Here is a 26,317-nt window from a genome sequence, read left to right on the forward strand (position 1 = left end):
GAATCAACGTATTTGCGGGTGAATCAGCGCACCAGATTGCGACAATGAAACACATACAAGATGTGATCATCGTCGTGATTAATTTAGTCGTATCATATCAATTTGCATTTCCGTATTTGTTTCTTATGCTTTAAATATAAATGTATTTCATACCGCTTGCTTTAATTAGTCATTCACACTTTCATTGCACAGCTTAACATTGCATACTTCGCCGAAAGTAAACAATGTACACTCTTACACAGCTTAATTACACGCTAATGAACAAATGGATACTTCATAGAAAGTAACCTAATGTTCAACATATGCCTCATAGAATTAACAAATCAAACGCTTGACGGTATTTTAATCAGACTCGATACTAATATGATTTTCGATCGATTATTTAGCACCGAAGAAGAATGGAAGCTGCAATAAGCGATGACGAAAGCTGAAATGAAAACTACATCGAAGACTACAAATACAAATTCAGGTAACAACTCGAAGTTTATTTGTACATCAAAGTATTCGATGAAAAAGCAGGCAACGTGAACATTCGAACACAAAATTAGTATCCACAGCAAACTCAGCATATTCGGTTTCCTTTTCAAAATGGTTAGCAACAAGCTACGTGAGTTAAAAATTACTCTAACAAGGGTTGATTTCGAACGTATAACTAGATTTTGAAGGTTAGCACTCTAGCTACGATCAATCCACCGGTGAGTGGAATGATTCTAACGTGGAAGAGCTAAGAAGACGAAACCGAACGTTGAAACAAGACTTTCATAGTAAGATAAATATCATTTAAGTACCAACTACATACTTCAACGTAAGTAAATAGTAAGTACTGCACGATCTATCAAAGTACAGATTGTTAAGATGGTATTTATTTTCGAAAACACCTGATAGTGAGAATTAATTTAGCGACGATGATTCTAATCAGTACCTACGATCAATTCACCGATGAGTAAAGTGATTTTAGCTAGGAAGAGCTACGTAGGCGTAACCGGTCTCAATTAATAATAATTTCGCGAAATAAACTAGCTAGGAAAAGCTACGTAGAAAGTACCGATGGTTTATTAGTTTAGAATTTCGAAAAAATAGCTAAAAAAGCTACGAAACTGAAACCGGTCATGTTACGACCAACAATCACGCTAAATTAACTTAGAATTACGACACGAATAATTAGCAGTAATAATTTATTAGAAATTATGATCGCTAATAATGTTCAGGTATTTTCACACAAATTCCAGATCGTGTACGGATGACGAGCAATTTTATCATAGAATAAAATACAACCGCCAGCGCTACGAATGGAACATAGCAACGTTGCCAGACGTAGCATTTGACAGTGAAAATACAGGTACAGTGACCAATTATGTAATCGTTTGAAATTTCCAGTGTCAGTGTTAAGTAATACAATGTTTATTTTTCTCGGTGAACCGACTACGAGTACGATGAAAATAATCAGATTTTCACAACAGAAAGTAGCAGTTGGAAAATAATCGGTGAAATTGAATTCGAATTGGAGTAAACATATAATTTGGCAACTCTATTCAGAAAGTTACCTTTGGAGCTACACGTACAGGTAAAACTTAGTTAATATACTGAGATTTATGTACAAATCCATATGCCTTACCTTAACACTAAAGATGGAGAATTCAAAACGACAAAATTTTGGAAATAGTCAAAATTTCGATGTGAAATTGCTTCGACGAAAAGAGCAGATTGAAATATCAGATTTCGAGACACTTTTTGAACCAAATTCACCAGATATATAATAGCACCGTACATAGACGGTGCCTCTTTTTAGCCAAAGAACGGAAATACAAAATTTCAACTCTCAAACGAACGCAGATAGGCTGAAAATATTTTTCGAAATAATAGATTTTGAAATATTTTTGAAAAGTACAGGTCAAGAAATGTAATACTGTACACAGACAGTAGTTCATTTCTCAAATACATATGCCCTCTTCTTTGCGAGAAATCGAAAATTAAAATCGAGAGTTGAAGTTCGTCCATTCCGAAATGTTTTCGAAATGATAATAAATTTTGAAAAATCCTAGATATGTATGAAAATAATTGAGAGTCCAAAATAACTAAATTTTGTTGACTCGAAATTAGTTCAAATATCAAAATGTAATTTTGAAAACTTCAAATTGCGATAAAATAACCGAAATAATAGATTTTGGATATTTTTTCACGAAATTTTTGCAATACAGTAAAAGACTATGATGCAAATTTCTTCGAATAAACACCTAAAAAAGACACAAATAAAAACCACAGGAGTAATGATATTTAATTGATGACAGATAGGGAGAACTTATTTTGCTTCGAGTAATAATAATAAAATTTCGGTTCGATAATAAAATTACCAGCAAGCAAATTTCAACCATCGACTCCGATAAAAGATTGGAATCGATGAAGAAATCTGACGCAATAATTCCAAGACAAAGCAGAAATGCGCATTTAGCAAAAGGCAGATGTTCGATTTCGGAGAAAAGAAAGCGACGTGACTCGTAGCGATATCAAAATGGCTGACAGGCCGTTAAAAAATTCGATCTAATGCGACGAAGTTTTATCTTAACAAAGAAAGCCGCCGAACTGCGCATTTAGGCGCACATTTTGACAAACCTGTTCCAGGAAAATCGGCGCCGTCTGATATTTTCTGCTTAGAACATTCTAGAAGGTTATAGCCAAAACCTGCCGTTCGAGCGCATCGCTACCAACACAACGCCGAATTCGACCAATCACGTTCGCCACCGTTGAGTAGCGAAGTGGGGGAAGGACTCGGCAGTTGGAAGCAACGACGAACCTGAACCAACGGTCGAAATCATTATTTCGTTTGACGTGCTATCGAGTACATGTCTTTGTTCATGCTATATTTTTGTTAATGCGTTATTGAATCTTTGTATTCTTTTTTCGCGTATTATTTCTGAATTATTACCGTAAGTAATTGTTACTTATTCGAGTATATTACTTTCGTTTTCTCGTTTTCGGTTTTGAATATTTGTCGTCAGCTCCTGTGGTAAGTACAAACTCGTACGATTATTTTGCTTTAATTTCACCATAATAAGCAGTGTTAACGTAAAAAACAATAGGCCCACCATGCCGATTTGTTTTCTAATCAATATTCAGAATTTATTTTGTCGCTAAATCGGTATTGCCTTACAACTTCGTTTAACACCTCGTCGCATTTCTGTTCACAGTGATGGCAGAATCTACGCATCTCGCATGCGATAAATGCGGTTTGGTGATTACATCACACGGCAAACAATATGGAGGCGATAAAAAGGTTCCCGAATCAATCTACATAACCAAATGCCAGCATCTTTACCATAAGAGCTGCATCATTAAAGCGATCAGAGACTCCGAACTCCGAGATCCTGCCGGCGTGCAGTTGACTCGGTGTACACATATCGGTTGTGAACGAGACGTGAAGGAGAACATCTGCTACAAGGTAGAGGTAACTCGTATTCAGATCTCAACACCTGAACCTACGGGAGCCGCAACCGGCGAGTTGCAAGCTCTACGTAGGGAAATCGCTCAGCTGCATACCGACAAAGAATTACAACAGGATCTGTCCGAAGACATGTACAAGAAAATGTCAGATTTCGAAGTACAATTGACTGATGCCAATAATATGATCGCGAGTTTGAAAGCTCAACTGGAAACTACCACAGCGAAATACGAAACGCTGCGTAAAGCCAAAATGTCATCGCTGTTTCCGAGCTCTACAGCAATCGCCAGTCAATTGAACCAGCAATCCGCGACCAGCTCGAACGCGACGACGCCAGCTCCGCTGCCAGCAGCTACGGCGACTTTACCGACGAATACGACTCCGGTTTCGACGACCACTGCACCTACCGCGGCGACAAACGAGCTCTGCCAGGGGTTTGTACCGTCACCGTTCCCGCCACCACCTCCGGTCAACAACGGTACACCAGAGGTCACGCCGAAAGTTCCGAAGCCGTCAAAAAACACGGAAAGAGGTATCCCCGCACCCACGCCGGTGGGTGCAGGGATACCTCAAACAAACGCCGCTACCGCGAGCAACCTTACGCAAGGCCTCCACCGCCCGCCGCCCGGTTTCCCGATCATAACAGGCGCCGCAGCGAACGCCGCAACGAACGCTACGACGAACGCAGCGACGGACGCTACGACGAACGCTATGATAATAGGCGGTACGACGAATACGAGCACCATCACGACGAACGCCGCTACGACAACCGCCCCACGGACACTCGCTCACGTCGAGGACGCGGCCGACGGGGCGCTCATTAGTTTCAAAATCCCGTTCGTGCAACCAGGTACAGCGCCGACTGTACCGGATGCAAGTGCCCACTCGCCGATTTCATCTTACTGGGATTTACCGCAAAAGAAGGAAACAGACTACTGGGGAAGACCACTCGCTCAAAATGGCGAGCAGTCGAACCCCAGCGCGCCTGATACCGCCAACGCGCAGAATTCCGTTGATCCGAACGCGAATTTGAACGTAGCGAATCAAGCCGAAAGCGCTCAACCAACGGCGAACCAGTCTCCAGCGGTTGTACCGAAGAAGAAAAAGCGGGCAAAACCGGGAAAACAGTCCAATACGAAAGCAAATCGAGACACCTTCGATTCACGATACCCGGAGGTAACGCACGAAGTGTTAGCGCCATTCTACCCAACGAATGCTTACCCGCAACACTTTTCGGTCTGCGGTTTGAAAATCGGCGAAGCAAAACCCGTTATGGCTCTGTTCGCGTACAAATATTGGATTGTAGGCGACATCCATGCTCATGGTATCATGCATGCGATTACGGAAGGCAAACCATATCATGACAACATAGATAAACGCATGTATAAGCGTGACATGAAAATTTCGGAATTAATTGAATTAATCGTCGAATTAAAACAAATTCCGAAAAATCTCATGATATCCATTGGAACATATGACATCTTCGCATTTACGCCACCGAATACCTTCGACCTAAATTTCCGGAAACTCATCGAAGTTTTAGGAGATAAAAAAGTCGAACAGGTAATCATGTTGCCACCGAATGCGAGCGGCCGATTGCACAACAATATGTTCCGGCAAATAACCCAAACTTTTACGTACAACTGGGGAAACAAAAAATTCCAATATATGGTAGCGAGCCACATACTCAACGACTTGAACCTCGAATTGGCATCTGTGGACGAACTTGGCCCGAAATACACGAAAACTACATACCAAAAAGTAGCAAACTGTATCTCAGCCGTATTTATCCCGGAACCAGTCATCGAAAAAAGTGATTCAACCGTCGAGTCGAATAACGCTAACAGCGCCGCATCGTCACCTGCAACGCCGCCGACATCAAAAGCAAAGCTTGATACGAACGTCGATTTGCAACAAACCTCCGCACCAGCGATGCCGCAGTTCAATTTGCCGAAATCGTCGTTCCAGCAGAGCCCGAACAACATCATAACCGACACCCTGTCACCATCCTACGTAAACCCGCAGTTGCAACAGGCGACAGCGGATTACCTGGGGAATAAAGCAGTCGGTACGCCGCCATATCCCAAAGTGGATACACCGGCACCAGGATGTCACCCGCTAGATCCGCGCAAACCCAAGGTGAAATCAACAACTTCAACGAAAGTTGAGATTTCACCATACAGCGGCTTGCACCTAACAAATGTAGGCTTTTCCGACGATGAACAGAAACCGCTTACTGATAAGGAGGTGATAGAACGCGCAAAAGTCCTCACTAAGATTCAGGCTGATGTAAAAGCTAGTAAAGCGAAAGAGCAGGAGCGACTAGCCGCCGATGCCAAATCACGTGAATCGCTAAAGGAAAAGATGGAGTGGAAGAAGGAAGCTGATAATGCTAAAGCCGGCATCTCTTCGTCGAAGGAGAAACCAGCTCGCAATGTTTCTGAAAAATCCGGGAATTCCTCGGATGATTCAAAAAACAAACTCACGCATAGCACGTCTAAAACTCCATCCCGCGCAGCCTCCAAATCAAGAGAACGCTCTCGTTCGGAGCACCGATCGTCGAATAAATCAAAAGATCACAAGGTAAAGTCGGGAGATGAGTCGTCCGTACTCAACACCGGTCTTAAACCTAACCCGACTACCGATAAAGAGGACAAATACATCGGATATATGGTAAAAACTCCACCATCGGGAAATCCTCCGACCGAAACGGAGCGACGAATGTACGAGATATTCGGTAATACCGATGGCGTACCTGAGCCTACTGACTCAACAACCTCTGCATCTGCATCGGAAAGCGACACGACAAAAGTCGTCAAATCAAAACCGCGCAAATCACGCAGCTCGGTGAAAGTTAAACTCTCGCCGCCGCAAACGTTACTTACCTATATTCCGAGACAGCAGCGCGCAAAGCAGCAGCGCGTAAACGCAGCGCTTAAGCGCAACTTAGTCCTCAAAAAGGTATTCGGTAAACAGTCACAACCGAAAATACAAACTGATGCTGAACATCCTACGACGGAAGGAACAGTCGGCACTCAGCCAAAGGTACTCGTGCCGAAGCTTGATTTAACAGAATCAACGCCGCATGAGAAACCAGTGAAAACGGTCGACTTAACCGAATCAGCGGAATCTGATAAACCGCTCAGAACTATCGATCTCACCAAGACGGTAGATCCTTCCGCCGAGGAGGAACTACCTCGAGGAGCGCAGTCAATCGAACAGCGCATTCTAACAAAGGTTGATACAGCGGCACAGGATACGACTCTAACTCTACATTCCGTCGAGAATGATGAGTTTACTACCATTCGACAAGTAGTGACCACCGTAGTCACTACTGAAGCGATCGAAACAACCGAGCCGGCACACCTCGTTGGTACTTATGATCTGACTAATGAGAGTCCTCGCAACGACGAAGAATCTCAACAGCCAGTATCACCACGCACCGAAGCAGCGCTCCTCGATGAAGGAATACAGCAAACGGGCGTACCGGCAATCGAACCTTCAAATGACGATGAAGGTGAAGACGACGAGGAGGATGAAGACGACGAAGATCTTTAAACCAACTCGCGTTTTCTTTATAAATAGTTCAAAAACTTTTTTTTGTTTGTTTTGTTTCGATCGTATCTCGTTTTCTTACATTTGCCAAAATGCATTGTTGTAGTAGTAATAAGCTATACTGTATGATTTTTTGATATCAGAATACAAGATTTTGAATCAATGTTTGTTATTTACTTTGTCGAAACTATTTTGATTACAGCAATGAATATTCAAGAACGCTGGTGTGCCTTCAATGATATTTATTATATACTGCGCTTTGTTGACAGATTAGTGCACGCATTCACAGTAACGTATGCCTTATCTGAAAAAACTAGATACATGAGTATTAAACATCATAATCAAGATGACTGTTTCTATGTATCTACAACAACACGCTCAATCGAACTCGATAAAGAATATTTCATTTTATGGTTCGCACTGCTGTTACTCTACGCAGACTTAATTTGGCAAATTTACAACATTGAAAGCTCACAATCGTCGAATTGTTGAAACTTTCAATACATCAACTTTCGAACTTCTCTAACAGGAGTTGATCGAAAAATAGAATTATATCCCAATCGTCGAATTGGTGGTCTTTTCTCTATGTTACAAACTCGTCGTAGTTTGTTGAGTTTTTTACTGCCAATTCTAATACTTTATATTTTTTCAACAGTATCGAAAAAATGGTTTGCGTATCGAAAATGCCAGTAGGGCATTCGTTCCGAAAGCCGTCGTTGGACGTGTTACACGAGCCAGTCCGAGGCAACGAAGTTCCAGTCCGACCATGGCCAATTATTCCACCGTGGCACCCAGTGTTGAGACGTTTACTCGCACCGAACGATGACACCGTCGAGCGTCGTCAAAGGTTCCAGCCAAATATTCTCACTCACCGACCGCCAACTCCGGAAGCAACCGACATTATCACGGTAATGCCAAACGGCGAAGAGCGGCGATATTATGAGATCACCCGCAATGCCAACGACGAGCCGCAACTTCAACCAATCCTGGGACCGGCACATGCGACCGATCAGCGACAAATCGCCTGGACTCAGGTCCATCGACGACCAACGGTGCGTCCCCACAACCGCTACGATTCCATCGTCGATGAGATACTCCAGTCTCGGTATGAGCCCGAGCCGAACACAGAATTCAATCGTCTACCGCTCAACGAAGCGCCGACCGCACATCCGTTCACGATCCAATTGGAACGAGTCACCGCGCCGCTTACTTAAGTCGATGACATTCGAATTGCACCGCAATGACCAGTTTTTCGATACTACCATTGTAAATTTTTCTTTGTAAATAATTTTTTTTTGTTTTTTGCATTTTGTATTTTCTTTGTCAAACCTGCCTGCGTGCAGATATTTCAAAGTTTTTTCTTATTACTCTCATCATGGCTGTTTTATTATATCATGTTAGAATTACTTTTCTTTTGTTTTTGAATAACATAGGTTTAGATTTCCTTCCATGTGGCCCATGCTACGTGTAAATCTTACATAACATCTGGCCCAGTCGACAATGTGGCCCAGGGCCAAATTGTCAAATGTATAGGCTACATACAAAGTGGCCCACCCTGTTTCATCAACTTCCGCTAGGTGGCGCACGGTTTAAAAATCGAATCGCGGAGATGAACGTCGAGTCTACAATTAATGTGTAGCCTGTAGAATGGGAAACACTGCTTGAGGTACGTGTAATCATACCAAAATTGTGTGTACAAGACAAAAAATTTTACTTGTGATTTATCTGTATTTTATTGCTCCATGGCAGAATTATTATAATCAAACATTTTGATGAGAGTCAGGCTATTATGATATAAATATTCACTCAAAATTTAAATCAGTTCGGAAATTTTCCAATTTTTTTTCAAAAAAATTTATTTTAGGAATCTCGAGTGGTCCACATGTCAGGAAATTTGGGCATATATACCTGCGTGTATGAATTCGCTAATTGTTTTCCTTTGTATTTACTTTTAGAAGATTTCAAACGTGATTGTCGTATCACCGTGATGATATTCTGTTCCTTTTGTTAGTATTAATGATTTTGTTATTTTTTGTACATATTTTTGTTCAGTTCCTTTTATTCCTTTTATTGTTTTTTGTAATTTGACCCAGTGATGTGTTTTGCCACTTTAAAATTATGTTCTAGTATTAATTTTGTTAATTTTTGAGTATTTGTACATAGTTCCTACTGTTCGTTACTACCTCGTCGAAGGTAGAAGCGACCTCATTAGTAATAGTATTATTTGTTTGATTGTTTGCACTTTCGAAGAGTTTTTTACTTTATATTTTCTCTTTTCTATTATGCAAACCCTTAATGCAATATCGCCGTATATTGCAATTCGTTAAGCGTGATGACAACTCGTTGAAGTTATCTCACGTCAGCACCAATCGCCGAATTGGTACTACATACCCGTGCAAACTCGAAGAATTGATTTGCTAGAATCGATTGTCACGCAGTCTGATATTTTACCACCTCAGGATAAGATGGCGCATGAATCGACAAACAGGTTGATACTGTAAGCCGCAAAGTCTCTTTGAACGATATATGCAACACAACAGGTGTAGCAAGTTTAAAGAGCACTCTTTTTGTCCTGGTTGACATAGGATGCGTCATCGAACGCAACCATTTATTTATTTATTTATTGGACCGCAGCCCTCAACAAGCAACAACGGGTCAGTTGAATGCGCATTATCCGACATTCAGGTTGGAAATGTAAGTCGCTCGCTCTCACAAGAACATTAAAATAAAAGGTACTCTGCCAAGGCACGAATCGGATACGCGATACCTATCGAGCCTCTCTCTTTCTAGAGTCTTAGATTGAGGCGAGCTCACGCTATCCGAACGTGACCTAAAATGAAGAATTATCACGCTTCCCGTCCAACCGAGACGGCGCGAGTTCCACTGGACAGAGTTCCGATGGCTCCGTGAATAATTCCAATTTCGTACGTAACGCAAGAACGTTACAAATGTTCAGAGAGCTAAATGAATTACCGCGATGGTATTCGGGATTACCGTGGTGTAGTCCCTTTAAAAGATAAACTGACTTTCCTCTCAAATAAAACGATCAGTTGCAAAGCGCCTTCTCCGACATTCAGGTTGGAAATGTAAGCCGCAAGTCTCCTAGAAGAACATTAATTTAATAGGTACTCTGCCCTGGTATCGCAGGATATAAAGAAGCGACGGATTCGCGTTGTTTTCCTCGTGTTTTGTTGATACCTAAAACGACAACAGGTGCTCTGCCTGGGTAATACCGAAGTGGCTGTTAAAATCCTGCACGATTTTTTCGGAAACTTTGGGCCATTACCAAAAAGACAACAGGTACTCTGCCTGGGTAAACACCCACTATTTTTTCAACGCTGGGTGTTATTACCAAAAAATGACAGATAGTATCTCCACGAGGTGATACAATGTTCAGGGAGCACAATTACCGCGATGGTAATTAGAACTACCGCGGTGTAGTTCTCACACGATAAACTGATCGAGTCTTTCGAGCCATAGGAAAACGATCAACGAATCGTATCCGAAAAGCTCATTTCGGCCTTGTCACCTTGCCCGTAATGACAACCAGTTGAAGTTAGCGCTTTAATCAACTATCTGGTCGGATTTTGTAAGCCGCTCGTAACACCTCCACTAGGAGCATATTAATAATTGGTTCTCTGCCACGGTACATCTACGCGCCAAGATGTTGAGAACTTGGGACATGTCTCCACCAAATCGCGAGATATTGGGGAGACTAGTGCTCAGGACTTCTTCACCGGCTGTGTAGATGATATTACCGAAAATAGACCGTAACACACCAGGTGTTATATTGGTATGCTCGGAGAGTTTATTTTTGCCATATTGGTATATGCAACTACCGTCGAGTAGATGCAAGGTATTATTCAAACTGGCTCACAATTACAGCAAGTTCAAAATTGGTAAATTAGTGGTCAAGGTTTACGAACCCTTTACACCCTGAAAAAAGGACATGCTATTAATTGGTACTCTGCCATGGAGGCATACCATGCCGACAACCTTGAGCAATGCAGCTTGTTCGAGAGCACGGTATTGCCATCTCCATTGCCAATGGAAAGAACCGCCTGCTAGGGCGATTGTTACCTTGATCATTGGCGATGTGATCCAAAAAATGAACTGTAACACACAAGGTGTTATAAGCGCATGTTCAAATCAGGTAGACCGCTGATCAGCAATCTTGGTCGTTGAACCAATTGAAACCCATACAAGGACATGCATTATTTTGGTCCTCTGCCACGGCTCACTTAGTCAGCAAGCGGATACCTGTAACGTTACTCGAAGAAACAGACTCGGACAGCAACGTTCACGGTTTCGCAGAAGACGAAGTGAAATCACCGAAAAAGATGGTGCTCTGCCCCGGTACAACCATCCAGTAGGCGAATGCCTGTGACTGAAATGGTGAAGTTACCGAAAATGACCACTCGCCCATTCGCTGGAATACACAACGTTGTATTTGCCTCAGCGACTTGGCGATTGGAATCGAGAAGTAACATACAAGATGTTGCAAGTATGTTCGAATGGGATGCTGACACCTAGGGAATTGAGAGGAACTTGGTAGCATGGTTTACGAACCATTAAAAGAATCCGTATAAGAACATATTAATAATTGGTACTCTGCCACGGTACGCACCCCGTATCTGGAAGAAATCAGGCATGGTCCTGGAGGATTCCGCGGGTGATGACGTTACCGAAAAAGACAGGTACGCTGCCTGATAGGTGCCACGACTTGCACGGAACCGGTTACGGGTTCCAACATGAAATGTAGCGATGACTACCTTTCTGCAACTCATGACACACACGAAACCGATGACACAGCTTCAATTAAGGAAGCCAGTTTCTTTCCGAAGTTGGTGTTGTTCGAGCTTTCGTGTTATCAAAAATGCCAATTTTAACACAGATGAAGTGTTATAATATGTTCAGACGGACATCGCTGCAAGAAGGATATGCTATAATAACAGGTTTCCCAGCCTGTGAAATCCCGGCGAGAATTGCAGGAATCGCTGTTTCATTTCATTGTGCGTATCGATAATCGCGACCTGGTAGGCACATGCCATTTTTCGCATATTGTCTGACTCTTGCAGACAATTCGTATTATCAACCTCAAAAAATGACAACTTTTCTTGCAGATGTCGCAGCGAGTGATTTTGAAAAATGGAAGTAACATATAAGATGTTACAATCGTATATCCAAAGCAGCGAAACTACCAAGCACAAAATTGAAATATAGAATACCATTCTTTGATTATTACGCGGTACCACCCACACATGAATCTGTTGCGGGGCCTTGATGGTCAATTAATTTATTTATTCTTTTGTCTAAGCTTCTTTACCGTATGCCTCTGCCATTCTCATCGAAGAAACGCAGGGGGGCAGGGGGACAGCTCCGCTGCCACGTACATGCATAGTATATCATGTTTTTATCCGTGCTTTTCTCCGCTGGTTACGCCATCGAGCAAACCTCAGAGGGGCATATGTGATATACTACTATGCCGTACGTGGTATGTATAGGGCTCGCCCACATGGTAACACTGCGTTGCACTAAGGCAACACTGCGTTGTATTCTCGTCAGCTAGCCATACGAGCCAAGCGACGAGAGTACAGAACGCCAGTAACTTGTCCGAGTCGACGCGGGTATGTTATTCACGGTTAATGGGTTAATGCAGCTCCGGCTGTTTGCATTTAATTATAAGTTTTTACTCTCGAGTGTTAAGTGTTATGTTTAGTGCTTTAGTTTTAATTAGTTATTAGTGAAACCAATATATAGACGAGGAGGAGTGATGATCTACTCGTCGCCACTCTGGGTAAGTACTTGCACATGTCAGTGTGAATAAGTTAGATCTCCTTGCCAGAGGAGATCACTTATCCAAACCTACACCAACGTGTGTATTTAATTATAAGAAAGTGTCATGTTAACGAGTATATTTGCATATAAGATACAAATGTACTAAACCTGTAACGTGTTGTTAATATTGCACACATTAAATATTATTCTTGTGTATAACTTGTTATTATTTATGGTGTGTATGATCATTTGTTAAGAGTGTAAAAGCAACCTTTTCCTACCCACGCCCTAGCCGAGCATGTGAGGTATTCTGGTGAGTATTTAGTAGAAATGCTCTAAGGGATATTTCTAGGAAACAACACATAGCAATCACAATCGATAAGTACATCTACCTATCACTGCTTAAGTCAATTTACCCTCTTACAAAATTATTCAATAGATATTTTTGTTTCCAACTCCCCCTTTCAAACTTTGCTCCCACCACATTTGGCTAATTAGCGCAAAAAATATTAAACGGCGGAGGGGGGTTCTGGGGAACAAAGTTGGGAAATTTCAGTCTCAGCTACCCCCTTCCCCTCCCTTCACATCACTTCGCCACGATTCTGACTTCGGAAATTCATGCACAAAAATTTCTACCCATCCGACATTTCAGTTAAAGTTCTTTCATGATACTTCTGGAAATTCATTCCGACGCACAAAGAATTTTCTCAACTTGGAAAGTTACGCAATAAAAGCACCCACGTGGGGTCAAAAAGGTTGAAGAATAAATCAACAGTGATGAACTTGATACGATGTAAGCAAACATTAAATCCATTATAAATAAGCGGAGCCTCAGCCAGAAATGCCAGAGTACGGAAGTTAACGTTTGATTACAACGATTCGATGGTATCTATTTTGAAATCTCATTTTGATCGCATCGTTAATTTCAAAATCGATGAATCTTTTTTTCATATCCGTTCAGAACACAAATCAACTTCAGTTATTCATTTCACAGACCTGCGTATGGTTTAGTTTGTTGAATCCTTCTTTCTGAACAATTGAAGCGAAACATGAATCCTCTCTACATTATTTGGATGGTAATTTTCGCCTCATTTTGCAGTAGTCAAGTAAGTAAGTATAGCAAGTACATACATATTTTTACACATCTGTCCAGATCACTCGCAGACTTCCCCTCTCCTATCAATTAGCGATGGTTTTGAGTCTCACGAACCTTTTGAACTCGCACTTTCCGATTCCAACGAAACCAAACTAGGTCAAAAAACATTTATCCTGAAAGCTCCCTCGCCCAATAAAAATCGCAGATGCCACATACAGTTCATTTTCAGATTTTTAGAGAATTTTTGAATATTTCAAAAATTGAAAAAAACTACTTTAAATGCAATTTTTAAACTTTTTCATGAAAATATACTTACGAGTATTTTGTTTGGCCAATGTGAACCAATATGAATAGATCTCCTTAGTTCAACTCCAACTCCCATCCATTTTTCAATTTTCTCCGCGAACTTCTAATCACTGTGGAAAGGCTAAAAATGAATTTTTGGATCTGTAACTCTGGTCAGCGCTTATTAAGCACCCTATCGACCATTTCAAGTGGTTACCTCGAAATTGCAGTAGTTTTAGTTCAATAACATCAGGCTTCTCTCAGTTTTTTTTGAAAAAAAAGTAACTTTGTTAACCAAAAAAAAAAAACGAAAAAAATTTTCTGTTCTTCAATTATTGAACCGAGTTTTTTTAAGAGTGATAGGAAGTGTAGACTTTCACAAGGCAACTTTGAACTTCAGCACCTGAAATTTTGATTTCGAGGGTTTCAAGATTTAAGACATGCTCTTTTCATCTCGCTTAGTCCAAAAATATCCTCGTCAGAATCAATCTGTCTGGTTTTCACTAAAAACAAAAATTATTTCTTTCAGGCTGAACTCTCAGAGTTCAATATAAACCCTGATTCTGAGAACACGATTCGATGCGACACGTATTTGTATAATCGAAGTCACCACAACATAGCTTACACTTGGGCTATTCGTAATTTCAGTATTTACGAGGCGAATGGCAGTTACATTTATTTGCGCAAGTTACGTGCTCCCACAAATGATAAAGTTGCATGGGATATTACAATCCTGCCCAATGATGAGAAAAATGAGACCATCTGTGTGTGTGTATACCCATTCATACACGAAGCAATAATTGCAGATATCGATATATCGATTACAAATCACAAAAATGAAACCGTCCATTCTAGGAATTTGACGGACACCAAAATGGGAGGGTCGTGTGGTATTGCCTTGAAAAACTTTTGCATGAAAGATGATATATTCAGAACTAAAATGCTGCAAAACGACACCCTAACACTATCGATAAATATCAGGTGGTTTGAGGACACAGTTCATAATATTTCACATCGAAATAAGTCTGCTCTTGAACCGGAGAACAGCATTTTAAAATGTAATCCATTAGAAAACCTCGAATGGATACTCGAGAGTCCCAAATTGGCGGACACGATATTTTCCAGAAATGCTAGCAATTACAAATGTGATACGTGCATACAGATACAAGTTCACGAAATTAAATTAATCTGGGCTATTCATAATTTCAGCGTTTACGAGACATTAGGCTACACAGAGATTTTCTCACCCGACTTACAAGCACCAACAACCGATAAATACGTATGGTATATTAAACTTACGCCCAATGGCCATCACAATGACTATTATCGTGATCACATTGGTCTGGATGTATATCTATCCAAATCAAGTAACGCTACACAGACGTTAGCAAAGTATGATATTTCAATTATTAATCGTGAAACACAAGTTATTTCCATTGTTAAATCGCCACCTGAAAAGTTATTAGCTGGGAATAGTAAGTGCTGGCAGGACTTTCGCAGTAAAACTTCTTCATCGTTCAGATATCAATTCCTAAATAACGACACGCTAACTCTCTTCATCCACATTAAATGGATTTCTGAACCTTCCAAAGTGAACGTTTCCCACCAGTGTGACACTTCTTCGCCTGCTGCAATGCTCGATCCTACTCTTACCAAATGCTGTAATCTTTCTGAAATGTTGGAATCGATGCTGGAAAATCCCGAATTTGCAGACGTCGTGTTTACAACAAATGGTAAAAGCTATCCAGCCCATAAAAATATTTTGGCCGCTCGCAGCCAAGTTTTCGCCACCATGTTACGAGAAAAAGAAGTAAAACATGGAAAAAGTAAAAAAATTGAAATAAAAGTCGCACACATGAGTGAAGAAGTACTACGTGCTATGCTACGATATATTTACACAGGCAAGTGCGAAAATTTGAGCGAACTAGCTGACAAATTATTTATAGCAGCTGTCAAATATGATCTGGATGGATTGAGAGATATTTGCGAACAAACCCTTTATAAGGCTGTGTCAGCTCAGAATGCAGCGGCCATGTTGGAATTTGCCGAAAAGCATCGTGCTAACGAATTGAAATCCAAAGCCATGGAATTCATTGGAAAAGTATCGGCTCAGAAGCCGAATACCACCATCCACTAATTGCAGATGAGTTTATCAACATAGGTGTCAAAAAGTAATAATTCTCACCAAAATAATCCATTTTTTGAAAGGTCACAAATCCTGTCAAAAATCAAAGGTCACATTCTAGAGAAATGTCCTTTTCACAATTCCAGTCTACTGTCTTCAAAAAGTGACATTATTGCCGTCAACAGTCCTTAAAAAACAATCATCTCTACCAAAAGTCATTAAAAAGGTCACAAATATTGTAAAAAAAAAAATCACTAAAATCACAAATTCCAGACAAATGTACAAATATCAATAAAGTAACGTCTTCTTATTGTACTTGGTCAAAAGTCATTATAAAAAAAATCACAGTTTTTGCCAAGTCATTGAAAAGTCACAAGTCTCGTTAAAAATCATCGAGAGTCATAATTTCAGTCAAGTCGAATGGGTAGCTGGAAAGCCACATGTTCCAGTCAGACTCAGAAATCATTCTGAGAAAAGTCACAATTCCAGCCAAAAGTCAATAAAAGGTATTAACACTTCTTTATCTAAAGACATTGAAAAATCATAATTTTCTGCAAAAGTCTTTCAAAAGGTCATAAAACTTGTCAAAAAACATCAGAGTCACAATTCCACACAAATGTCTTCCGAAAGGCGAAAGTTACTATTTCAATCAAAAGTCATTTTGAAAAAAAATCACAATTCTAGTTTAAAGTTCTCAAAAAGTAACATTTCACGTCGAAAGTGTTTGAAAAGAAATTATTTTCTGTCAAAAGCAAATTCTAGACAAATGCATCAAAAAAGTCACTTTTTATTGCAGTCCAAAGTCATTTTAAAAAATATCACAGTTTTCGCTGTCATCAAAAGTTTTAATTCTATTAAAAAGTCACGAGTTTCGTTAAAAATAATCGAAAGTCATAATTTCAGTCAAACCGAATGAATGTCACTGAATCTATAAAACGTATCATTTTTAGTCAGAAGTCTTTGAAAAGTGACATTATTCCTTAAAAAGCGATAATTTTCTGGCAAAAGTCATTAAAAAGGTCGCGAATATTGTAGAAAAAATCACCAAAATCACAAATATCAATAAAGTAACTTCTTATTGCAACCAACAGTCAGGATGAAAAAAAATCACAGTTTTTGCAAAGTCATTGAAAAGTCATAAGTCTCATTAAAAATCATCGAAAGTCATAATTTCAGTTTTCAGTCAAGTCGAATGTCGCTGGAAAGTCACTGCTTCAGTCAGAAGTCATTCTAAGAAAAGTCACAATTCCGGCCAAAATTCAATTTAAAAAAAAAAACATTTTTCGTCTAAAGGCGTTGAAAAATCATAATTTTTGGCAAGAGCCATTCAAAAGGTCACGAAACTTGTCAAAAATCACAACACTGTAACAGTCACAATTAAGGGAATCATTCATGAACGAATTGATCAATTTTTTGAAAGAATCATTCGCGAACGAATTAAGAATGATTCGTCAAAAATTAGGTAAATGAATCGATTCGTTCGCGAACGAGTCACTCATACGAATCAATCCGTTCACTAATGATTCATCAAAATTTATTCAATTCGTTCGCGAATGATTCGCCAAAAATTATGCAATTCGTTCGCCAATGATTCACCACAAATTAAGTAAATGAATCGGTTCGTTCACGAACGAGTCACTTATACGAATCAATTCGTTCGCCAATGATTCACCAAAAATTATTCAATTCGTTCGCGAATGATGCTCCAAAAATTATTCAATTCGTTCGCTAATGATTCACCAAAAATTAAATAAATTAATCGGTTCGTTCGCGAATGATTCATCAAAAATTATTTAATTCGTTCGTGAATGATCCACCAAAAATCAACAAATGAATCGATTCGTTCGTGAATGATTCACCAAAAATCATTCATTTCGTTCGCGAATGATTCACTAACTATTAATCAATTCATTCGCGAGTGATTCACGTAGAAATCAATCAACTTGGTTGTGAAAGATTCGATTCAATTCACTTCGCTTGAAAACTGATCAATAATTTCTGTACAATAGTTTCACAAAAACTGAATCAATCGTAAATTAATTGATCCGTTTGCGAATGATTCATCAAGAAATCAATAAACTTATTTAATAACCAATCGTTCGTAAACGATTCGATTCGATTGTAAACAGATCAATCGCTTTGCAAATGTTTCAAAAAGATGACTCAATTTGTTCGTAAAAGATTTTGTTTATATTTTAAGAAACGTCGGTCTTCTCACGCATTGATTTGTAGTGCATCGTAAAATTTTACACTTAAATGGCGTCGTTTTCATCAAATTTTTGCCGAAAATTTACACTTTTTCGCAACTTTAAGTAAAAGAATCGCGAGTGCGGAAAATTCTTTTTCATCAAGTCAGGTGGGAAAAACAACGAAACTTTTTAAAAATTCAACAAAAAAAGAAATAATAAATTGAAAATATTGAGTATCATTGAAAAAAAAGCAAGCATTTTGATAAATTGTTGAACAGCTGGACAACTCCAAAACTTACAGAACTGATTATACACCTTGTTCAGTTGCTTGTTTTTTTGAAAAAAAAAAAATATATATATATACCAATAGGTATATATGGACAATCAGCATATCTATGCTATTTCCAAAAAACAATTTTTCCCCAATTTTTCAAATTGTCAAAAATTAAGAAAAAAATAAAAAATGAACCTCAGCACTTAAAATCTTGGTTACGTAAATTTTGGGTTTTGGGGCATGCTCCTTCAATGTAACCTACCTAGTTTAATTCAAATCGTAGGATGTTAGTTCAAAAAGTGTAGCCAAAAATGACTTTCTCTGTAGGTGATTACCAGGCATCTGAATAACTATTTCTATTGATCCTTTTCTAAAGGAAGGTTCGGTTGGCGACCTGAAGCCATTTTAAAAATCCGTATCAGCCGATCAATAAACCAGCACTTATTCGAATAAATTCCGGCTTGAGCAATAAGCCAAAATAAGCAAGGTAACGCTTAATTACGAACATTCGATAGTACCTACATAAATTTCAAAACCTCATAATTCAGTCAGATCATTAGATTGATACAGTAGATAAAAAAAATCATCTCCTGAGCATGCGTTTGAAACAAATCGAGTAAGTACCTAGGTATAGTATGTATTTTTTTTATTTTTATATTGACGACCCACCCGTACAAGTAAGACGTAAGCAACTGAATTTTTTAACATCACACAATACTTAATTAATGTTCTGTGACACTTGGTCATATTATTAAAGCCAACATGAATCCATTCTACATTATTTGGATGGTATTTTTCGCTTCCTACTGCAGCAGTCAGGTAACAATTTTTATAAATTCACAAACTTGAAAGAGAACCTCTCGAGGTGCTCGTCCCCAATTTGAACAAGACCATAGATTTTTGGAAACTGCGTGGTCTAAAAACCCCATAACTTGACCCAAAGGCCAAAATTTCCCTTATCATGATGTCCAGAGATCTATCCTAGATTAAAGTACATATTTCTAAAAAAAATATTTTTTCAGATAAAACACGATTTAAATACGGACTCAGAAAAAGTGACTAGATATGATACCTATTCCTACGCGTGGACAAGCGAATTGAAATATATTTGGGCGATTCATAATATCAGTGATCATTTGAAACTTGGAACTAGTAAGATTTTATCGCCCCAGTTCAGTGCACCTAAAACTGATCCTGAATGGTACATAAAAATTACACCTCGTGGTACCGATAAAAAAAACGAAACGATCGCCGTGGATGTATATTTATGTGACTATATTTCAATTAAAGAGGCCTCCGCAAAATACGCCATTTCAATAATAAATAATGATAAAAAACGATTGTGGTTTAGAAATAGCACGAATTTCACGAAATTCCAAGCCGGACGTAGCCACGGTTGGCCGGAGTTCTGCAAAACTAATGATTTATTTAGAAATCAACTTCTGCAAAACGACACCTTAATGTTGTTAATTCACATAACAGTGTTTTCGGGATCATCTCATACAGAAAATACACAAGAACCTGATGAAAATTTACTGCGATGCGATACGTATCTGCAAAAGCAAATTCAGGAGGTGGAATATATTTGGGCTATTCATAATTTCACCCATCACGAGATCAGTGGCACTCGAGAGATTTCTTCCTCCATCTTCGAACCACCAACAATTGATCGACGTAACTGGAGGATTATAATTTATCCTAATGACATTGAAGATGGGAAGGAAACGATATCTTTGGAAGTAACGCTATGGAGTTCACTCAGAGAAATAGTCGGTATTGAGTCGGCAGAAGTCAATATTTCAGCGATAAATGATAAAAAAGAAGCTATAATTTCTGCAAGTACTAAGTTTGAAGAACCTGGAGGCTATTGCTCAAAAAAGTGGTCGCGTTTCTGCACGAAAGATGATTTTTTCAGAAATCAAATTCTACAAAACGACACATTAACACTGTCAGCCAGCTCAAAAAGAACTTTTCCACACACCCATGTAATATCTTATCCGCATAAAGCATCTTCGCCGAGACCTACACCTCAGACTACTCTTCTCGAGACCACGGCCACTACTGAAAACTTTGAATCGATGCTCGAAAATCCGAAACTGGCCGATGTCGTATTCGCAATCAACGGTAGCAATTATCCGGCTCATAGAGCAATTTTAGCTGCACGTAGTCCAGTTTTTGCCACCATGTTTCAACGTAAACATATGAAAAATGGAAAACTTAAACAAATTCGAGTTAAAGTCACAAATATGAACGAACAAGTGCTACGAGCAATGCTGCGATATATTTATACAGGGAAGTGTGAAAATTTGAGTGATCTAGCCGACGAATTGCTCGTTGCTGCTGTTAAATACGGTCTGAACGGATTGAGAAAAATTTGCGAGAAAGAGCGCAGTAAGACTTTGGTGGGCTGAGAAACAGTAAGGATATTGAAGAAATTCAGCAAAGGCATCGGAAATCCATAGTTGACAGATCTGCATAAAAAATACTAATGAGATTGAGAGGAACATAATATATTTCAGTATACAGAAGCTGCCTTCAAAGTGCACCCCCTCTCCCCCCACCATGACGCGATTACTGAAACGAGAGATTAAAATATTGATTTCTACCTTACTAGTTTCGAGTTGTTTTGATTTTTAGCATCTACGTAAATTTGTACTCACCTGAAAAAAAAGAAACAAAATTACATTCTAGATTAGGCAAATGAAATTCATCTCGTACAGAATAAATAAAAAAGTTATCAGGCATCAAGTTTGTGAAAAAAAACTGAATAAAGTTGATGAACTTTTCGAATTTTTACCCATCAGGACGAAAACTCCAAGAACCTCAAAGTGATCTGAAAGGCATAAAATCGTAACTTGAGCAAGTAACTTTGATTGGTGGATTTTCGACATTGTCACGACCATGTTTGGTGGTTACCTCAACATTTCACGTAAGTATACCTCATAAAAAGTGTATTTTCGACTAATTTTTTAAAATTCCAGAAAAAAATTAATCAAACTTTCCAAAACGGTCAACCACGAACGATTTTTTTCAAATTTGCTGTCTGATAAGACCATCATGATTGCCCAACTTGAAAACAATATACTTTCGAAACATTTTGGGATCCTAAGAGCAATTTCAGATCTCTTGATAAAAATAAAATTTTTCTGGATGCTCCAAAATGTCCTGAAAGAAATTATTTTCCAGTAAGTGTGTTAAGTATGTAGACATATCAGACAATATCTTGGATCAAAAATCTGCTCGTGTCATGCAGTTTTAGAAAATTTGATTCTTCAAAAATTCTTCTAGAATTTAATTTAGGTAGGTAGGTAGTAGGTGGTAGGTGGTACAGGTATGTATAACCAGACCTTTTTTGGTCACTTTTGTTTGGATGGGGAGGAGGAGGAGGAGGAGCACGCTTATATTCGAAAATTTCAAGTCTAAGACATTTTTTGAACCCTCTCATCCCTGTGCAAACACTCGAAAAGAATTGATTTTCACCTTATCTGTTTAAAAAACCCTCTTCTTGTTCCAAAATTTCCAAACAAAAGCCCTGTTCGAGCCAAACTTGCAAATAAGGATATGTTTTGTCCAAGTCAAAAAGTGTCAAGTTTGGAAATGTTGATAAAATAGATAGTCAATTTTTAGGGAAAACGCCAAAAAGCGTCAATTTTTGGTAAGATATAACCAAACAAAGGTCACATTCTAGAGAAATGTCGGTTGAAAGTCACGTCACTTCTTATTTTTGCAACCAACAGTCAGGATGAGAAAAAATCACAGTTTTTTCCAAGTCATTGAAAAGTCATAAGTCTCATTAAAAATCATCAAAAGTCATAATTTCAGTGAGGTTGAATGTAGCTGGAAAGTCACTGTTTCAGTCTGAAGTCATTCTGACTCACTCCACTGGTTTTAAACAGTGTTTATCACTACCACTGGTTTTTAGCAGTGTCTGTCAATACCACTGGTTTTAAACAGTGTCTGTCACTACCACCAGTTTCAAACAGTGTCTGTCACAACCACTAGTTTTGAACAGTGCCTGTCACTACCACTGGTTTTAAACAGTGTCTGTCACAAACACCAGTTTTTAGCAGTGTCTGTCACTACCACTGGTTTTGAGCAGTGTCTGTCACAACCATTGCTTTAAACAGTGTCCGTCACGACCACTGGTTTTAAACAGTGTCTGTAACAAATACTGGTTTTAAACAGTGTATGTCACAAATACTGGTTTTTAGCAGTGTCTGTCACAAACACTGGTTTTTAGCAGTGTCTGTCCTCTGTCACAGCCACTGGTTTTATACAGTGTCTGTCACTGTCACAAACACTGGTTTTAAACAGTGTCTGTAACAAATACTGGTTTTTAACAGTGTCTGTCACTACCACTCGTTTTAAACAGTGTCTGTCACTAACACTGGTTTTAAGCAGTGTCTGTCACAACCACTGCTTTAAACAGTGTCTGTAACAAATACTGTTTTTAAACAGTGTCTGTCACTACTACTGGTTTTAAGCAGTGTCTGTCTCCACCACCACTTTTCAACAGTATCTGTCACAAACACTGCTTTTAAACAGTGTCTGTCACAAACACTGGTTTTTAGCAGTGTCTGTCACAAACACTGGTTTTATACAGTGTCTGTCACAAACACTGGTTTTAAACAGTGTCTGTAACAAATACTGGTTAAAAACAGTGTCTGTCACAAACACTGGTTTTAAACAGTGTCTGTAACAAATACTGGTTTTTAACAGTGTCTGTCACTACCACTTGTTTTAAACAGTGTCTGTCACTAACACTGGTTTTTAGCAGTGTCTGTCACTACCACTGGTTTTAAGCAGTGTCTGTCTCCACCACCACTTTTCAACAGTATCTGTCACAAACACTGGTTTTAAACAGTGTCTGTCACTAACACTGGTTTTTAGCAGTGTCTGTCACTAACACAGGTTTTTAGCAGTGTCTGTCACTACCACTGGTTTTAAGCAGTGTCTGTCACAACCACTGCTTTAAACAGTGTCTGTAACAAATACTGTTTTTAAACAGTGTCTGTCACTACTACTGGTTTTAAGCAGTGTCTGTCTCCACCACCACTTTTCAACAGTGTCTGTCACAACCACTAGTTTTGAACAGTGCCTGTCACTACCACTGGTTTTAAACAGTGTCTGTCACAAACACCAGTTTTTAGCAGTGTCTGTCACTACCACTGGTTTTGAGCAGTGTCTGTCACAACCATTGCTTTAAACAGTGTCCGTCACGACCACTGGTTTTAAACAGTGTCTGTAACAAATACTGGTTTTAAACAGTGTATGTCACAAATACTGGTTTTTAGCAGTGTCTGTCACAAACACTGGTTTTTAGCAGTGTCTGTCCTCTGTCACAGCCACTGGTTTTATACAGTGTCTGTCACTGTCACAAACACTGGTTTTAAACAGTGTCTGTAACAAATACTGGTTTTTAACAGTGTCTGTCACTACCACTCGTTTTAAACAGTGTCTGTCACTAACACTGGTTTTAAGCAGTGTCTGTCACAACCACTGCTTTAAACAGTGTCTGTAACAAATACTGTTTTTAAACAGTGTCTGTCACTACTACTGGTTTTAAGCAGTGTCTGTCTCCACCACCACTTTTCAACAGTATCTGTCACAAACACTGATTTTAAACAGTGTCTGTCACAAACACTGGTTTTTAGCAGTGTCTGTCACAAACACTGGTTTTATACAGTGTCTGTCACAAACACTGGTTTTAAACAGTGTCTGTAACAAATACTGGTTAAAAACAGTGTCTGTCACAAACACTGGTTTTAAACAGTGTCTGTAACAAATACTGGTTTTTAACAGTGTCTGTCACTACCACTCGTTTTAAACAGTGTCTGTCACTAACACTGGTTTTTAGCAGTGTCTGTCTCCACCACCACTTTTCAACAGTATCTGTCACAAACACTGATTTTAAACAGTGTCTGTCACAAACACTGGTTTTTAGCAGTGTCTGTCACAAACACTGGTTTTATACAGTGTCTGTCACAAACACTGGTTTTAAACAGTGTCTGTAACAAATACTGGTTAAAAACAGTGTCTGTCACAAACACTGGTTTTAAACAGTGTCTGTAACAAATACTGGTTTTTAACAGTGTCTGTCACTACCACTTGTTTTAAACAGTGTCTGTCACTAACACTGGTTTTTAGCAGTGTCTGTCACTACCACTGGTTTTAAGCAGTGTCTGTCTCCACCACCACTTTTCAACAGTATCTGTCACAAACACTGGTTTTAAACAGTGTCTGTCACTAACACTGGTTTTTAGCAGTGTCTGTCACTAACACAGGTTTTTAGCAGTGTCTGTCACTACCACTGGTTTTAAGCAGTGTCTGTCACAACCACTGCTTTAAACAGTGTCTGTAACAAATACTGTTTTTAAACAGTGTCTGTCACTACTACTGGTTTTAAGCAGTGTCTGTCTCCACCACCACTTTTCAACAGTGTCTGTCACAACCACTAGTTTTGAACAGTGCCTGTCACTACCACTGGTTTTAAACAGTGTCTGTCACAAACACCAGTTTTTAGCAGTGTCTGTCACTACCACTGGTTTTGAGCAGTGTCTGTCACAACCATTGCTTTAAACAGTGTCCGTCACGACCACTGGTTTTAAACAGTGTCTGTAACAAATACTGGTTTTAAACAGTGTATGTCACAAATACTGGTTTTTAGCAGTGTCTGTCACAAACACTGGTTTTTAGCAGTGTCTGTCCTCTGTCACAGCCACTGGTTTTATACAGTGTCTGTCACTGTCACAAACACTGGTTTTAAACAGTGTCTGTAACAAATACTGGTTTTTAACAGTGTCTGTCACTACCACTCGTTTTAAACAGTGTCTGTCACTAACACTGGTTTTAAGCAGTGTCTGTCACAACCACTGCTTTAAACAGTGTCTGTAACAAATACTGTTTTTAAACAGTGTCTGTCACTACTACTGGTTTTAAGCAGTGTCTGTCTCCACCACCACTTTTCAACAGTATCTGTCACAAACACTGATTTTAAACAGTGTCTGTCACAAACACTGGTTTTTAGCAGTGTCTGTCACAAACACTGGTTTTATACAGTGTCTGTCACAAACACTGGTTTTAAACAGTGTCTGTCACAAACACTGGTTAAAAACAGTGTCTGTCACAAACACTGGTTTTAAACAGTGTCTGTAACAAATACTGGTTTTTAACAGTGTCTGTCACTACCACTCGTTTTAAACAGTGTCTGTCACTAACACTGGTTTTTAGCAGTGTCTGTCACTACCACTGGTTTTAAGCAGTGTCTGTCTCCACCACCACTTTTCAACAGTATCTGTCACAAACACTGATTTTAAACAGTGTCTGTCACAAACACTGGTTTTCAGCAGTGTCTGTCACAAACACTGGTTTTCAGCAGTGTCTGTTACAGCCACTGGTTTTATACAGTGTCTGTCACAAACACTGGTTTTAAACAGTGTCTGTAACAAATACTGGTTTTAAGCAGTGTATGTCACAAATACTGGTTTTTAGCAGTGTCTTGTCACAAACACTGGTTTTTAGCAATGACTGTCACAGCCACTGGTTTTATACAGTGTCTGTCACAAACACTGGTTTTAAA

The 26,317-nt window shown here is 39.2% G+C and overlaps 2 protein-coding genes and 1 long non-coding RNA gene across 3 annotated transcripts in view; 2 read left to right on the forward strand and 1 right to left on the reverse strand.

Annotated features, from left to right (window-relative positions):
* LOC135849375 (uncharacterized) overlaps window positions 1-26,317 on the reverse strand; it is a 498,164-nt gene that overhangs the window by 108,096 nt on the left and 363,751 nt on the right. The gene's annotated exons all lie outside the window — the stretch shown is intronic.
* LOC135847772 (speckle-type POZ protein B-like) lies at window positions 13,729-16,590 on the forward strand. The gene is made up of 2 exons (XM_065367471.1): window positions 13,729-13,875; window positions 14,680-16,590. The coding sequence occupies exons 1-2, from the start codon at window positions 13,819-13,821 to the stop codon at window positions 16,285-16,287; spliced, it is 1,665 nt and encodes a 554-aa protein (XP_065223543.1). The 5' UTR covers window positions 13,729-13,818; the 3' UTR covers window positions 16,288-16,590.
* On the forward strand, window positions 19,370-21,692 carry LOC135847880 (speckle-type POZ protein-like). Its single transcript, XM_065367613.1, has 2 exons — window positions 19,370-19,557; window positions 19,761-21,692. Exons 1-2 carry the CDS (start codon window positions 19,501-19,503, stop codon window positions 21,147-21,149), a joined length of 1,446 nt encoding a protein of 481 aa, XP_065223685.1. The 5' UTR covers window positions 19,370-19,500; the 3' UTR covers window positions 21,150-21,692.

The sequence above is a fragment of the Planococcus citri genome, chromosome 5, assembly GCF_950023065.1.
Source record: "Planococcus citri chromosome 5, ihPlaCitr1.1, whole genome shotgun sequence".
Taxonomy (NCBI): domain Eukaryota; kingdom Metazoa; phylum Arthropoda; class Insecta; order Hemiptera; family Pseudococcidae; genus Planococcus; species Planococcus citri.

What these genes read in the sequence shown, in the direction of transcription:
- LOC135847880 (XM_065367613.1), top strand. Translation starts at nt 19,501, where the DNA reads ATGAATCCATTCTACATTATTTGGATGGTATTTTTCGCTTCCTACTGC. An exon ending in CTTCCTACTGCAGCAGTCAG is followed by an intron (nt 19,558 to 19,760) that starts GTAACAATTTTT and finishes ATATTTTTTCAG; the next exon opens with ATAAAACACGATTTAAATAC.
- LOC135847772 (XM_065367471.1), top strand. Translation starts at nt 13,819, where the DNA reads ATGAATCCTCTCTACATTATTTGGATGGTAATTTTCGCCTCATTTTGC. An exon ending in CCTCATTTTGCAGTAGTCAA is followed by an intron (nt 13,876 to 14,679) that starts GTAAGTAAGTAT and finishes TATTTCTTTCAG; the next exon opens with GCTGAACTCTCAGAGTTCAA.